Genomic DNA, 2,617 nt, shown 5'->3' with positions numbered 1-2,617 from the left:
TTCATCTAATTAGAACATTAGTCATCTAATGGCATTTATACTGTGCGCTAGTGAATCGATCTCCTGAACTGCACGGTTAAAGTCGCGTGCGTTCATCGAATTGGGTGGTTGTTCCAAGGCTAACTCTCTAGCACGCTTTAGTTTGCGGTTAAGTGTCCACCTTGAAATGAGCAAACCACGTTTGGAAGGCTACAGTTGTCATACATGCATCAGCAGTCGTGACTTACCATTCCTCCAGATAGAAATTCACAAACACGTGGAGACAGCAGGCGCGTGGGTCAGCGACGATCCTGGGAATGGGCTTGGCGGCTACGGCCATTTACTTAAACACTGATGCAGATAAACAAAAAATTGTCAGAACGGGTTTCTTAAAATCTATTGGAATAATGCACTTTTGTTTTACGCCAAACTTTGTGTGTGATAAGAAAAACTTATGTGAATGAATGTGGCAACAACACTTCATGTTGATTGGATGATAGCTACACGGTTAAATAACCGTCAAATAACTGACTTTAACCGCCATATAACCGACTAATAACGACTAATATACGTTCATGAACGTATAATTGATGGCATGTCAGCGGTGGTCAGTAGGTTTGCCAGATCTAAGTCAAGTGTACGTTAGTACTAAAGCCCGGGCTCGAGCCCTGAAGCACAACAGCATTCGGATCGATGTGTTGGGATCCTTCAAACAAGATGGCTTCAAAATTCTGAAATTTTCTTGAAAAAAGTTGTTCACCAGCAACACCCTTCCGGCGTCTGGTTGCCGTGCCACAAAGGAAACACGGCGGCTGTCAGGTTACCAAATCCTAGACAGCAGAAGTCGAGATGTAGAAGTCAGGACCTCCCACTCGGTAATTCCGTGCTGTGTCTGCTGGGCCATCTTGCCTCGTTTGTGTTCTGACTTTGTAGGAAACTAAGATAGTGCTATTTTGACCATTCCGCACAGTTCGGTTCGACCTGTAAAAGGAAAGGTGTTACTGTAAGACTGAGTGTGGCCCAACCCAAAGCTCATGCTTGCAAGCGAAGCAACCGATTTGGTTGATAAGTTCGTTCACCTCGACAGCTGCACAATTCTCAGCACACTGGTTAGAGGCAAAGTGATTTCCCTAATTGGGAAGGCCATGACAGCGTTTGCCAATCTCTGACATTTGTGGCGCTGACGTGCCATCAGCTTGACTGCTTAAACCAGGGTTTGCAATCCCGCGGGCCGATCCTTCCTACCTTATGGATCAGATGCGTAGCCGCCGCGTGCTGGTCTTTGATGACTAGATGTTTGGCAGTCGGTGCCTCTGAAGTGTCGCGCGGGTCTCCTAGGGATATCAAATCGGTAATTCTAGAATACGCCAGATAGATTTGTGGAAATTTCACCCCCCTCCTTAGATCAGCTGGTCTCACTTAATAGTTTGTGTTTACTCCACAGGGTCCTTTGCCTCGTATAAAGTAAGTCGTTCAGCTGTAGCGCCCTTTCGGTGCCTAGCTGCCATGCCACCCGAAGGAAGCACGAGGGCTGGGATACTGTCAGGTTGCCCAAGCCTAGACAGGGGAAGTCGAGTGGCGGAGGTGGGGTTCGAACCACGGACCTTCCGGTCAGTAAATTCGCGCTCTAACCACTTGAGCCATCTCTGCCTCGTATAGCCCACTTCACCCAACCTTGTGTCCGATGAAGGTGACCCAGAGGCGATCAGTCCACGACTTGGAAGCGAAGCATAGAAGTCCTTACTAGCCAACTGGACGGCTTTGGTAACTGGCGTCACTCCGGATGTGGACTGTGAAAAGCTATCAACTAGTGGTTAGTCACCCTGACAGCCAATAGCGATCCTGCGTCAAGGCTATCGCCTTCATTGAGTAACTCTAGTCCCTGTCATATCTGCCAAACAGAACCACTTGACCCCAATGAATGACCAAAACGTCGCCTCCAACACGCATTCCTCATTCCTTTATTCCCCTTGTCTTCCGTAAACGAGGCCATAGCAGCCGGAACCACTACATTTTTACACCTGGCTTTTGCAGCTGAAAAAAAGCTGAACGTTTTGTACCCCGTCGTGCGTAAAGGCATCTGATTTCTGGTCACTGACGACGATGGGAGGTCTTCCGGTTAGGTAGTCCCACCAATTTTATCGCTTCGACAGCGGAGTGATATCGCTCACTGAGTTTCCGAGTTCTGGACAAAAGATCTATCTGCTGTTCTAAATCAGTGAGTTGATACTATCAGACACATCCGTGTTATCAACCATAGGTGTGTTTTACTCAATACACTAGCGTCCTCAAGTTCTTGTCCTCGCTTAACGAAATCTAAATATATTCCGGAATGGGGATTCCTTTTTCCTCCAGAAAACCGATCTTACCAGAGAAAGAGAAGGTCCAGTGTGGTCAACAGATAAACATCGCTGCTATGAGTTGTTGAGTTTTGGCATCACGCGGAGCTGCCGGCCAGGTTGCATTAGCTCTTGGTCGAATTTGATGATTCGTTTAGGGACTTGCAACTACAGAGAAGGAATTTTCCTATTTGACTGTTATCATCATCATCATCAAAGACAGTAACATCAGTGTTGCCACTGATGCTTCACTGCCGTACAACCATAAAGTTCGTTTAGTTATATATATATATATATAT

General features: G+C 46.7%; 1 protein-coding gene across 1 annotated transcript in view; it reads right to left on the bottom strand.

Annotated features, from left to right (window-relative positions):
- T265_02040 (hypothetical protein) overlaps positions 1-2,617 on the bottom strand; it is a gene marked incomplete at both ends in the record, with an annotated part of 16,861 nt that overhangs the window by 2,851 nt on the left and 11,393 nt on the right. The window contains one exon of the mRNA XM_009166188.1: positions 1,225-1,336. Within this exon, the coding sequence (XP_009164452.1) occupies positions 1,225-1,336 (112 nt within the window). The remainder of the gene's footprint in view (positions 1-1,224; positions 1,337-2,617) is intronic.

Source organism: Opisthorchis viverrini (genome assembly GCF_000715545.1).
Source record: "Opisthorchis viverrini unplaced genomic scaffold opera_v5_23, whole genome shotgun sequence".
Lineage (NCBI taxonomy): Eukaryota > Metazoa > Platyhelminthes > Trematoda > Opisthorchiida > Opisthorchiidae > Opisthorchis > Opisthorchis viverrini.
Note: the sequence above shows the minus strand (reverse complement) of the source record. Positions and strands in the feature narration are given on the sequence as shown.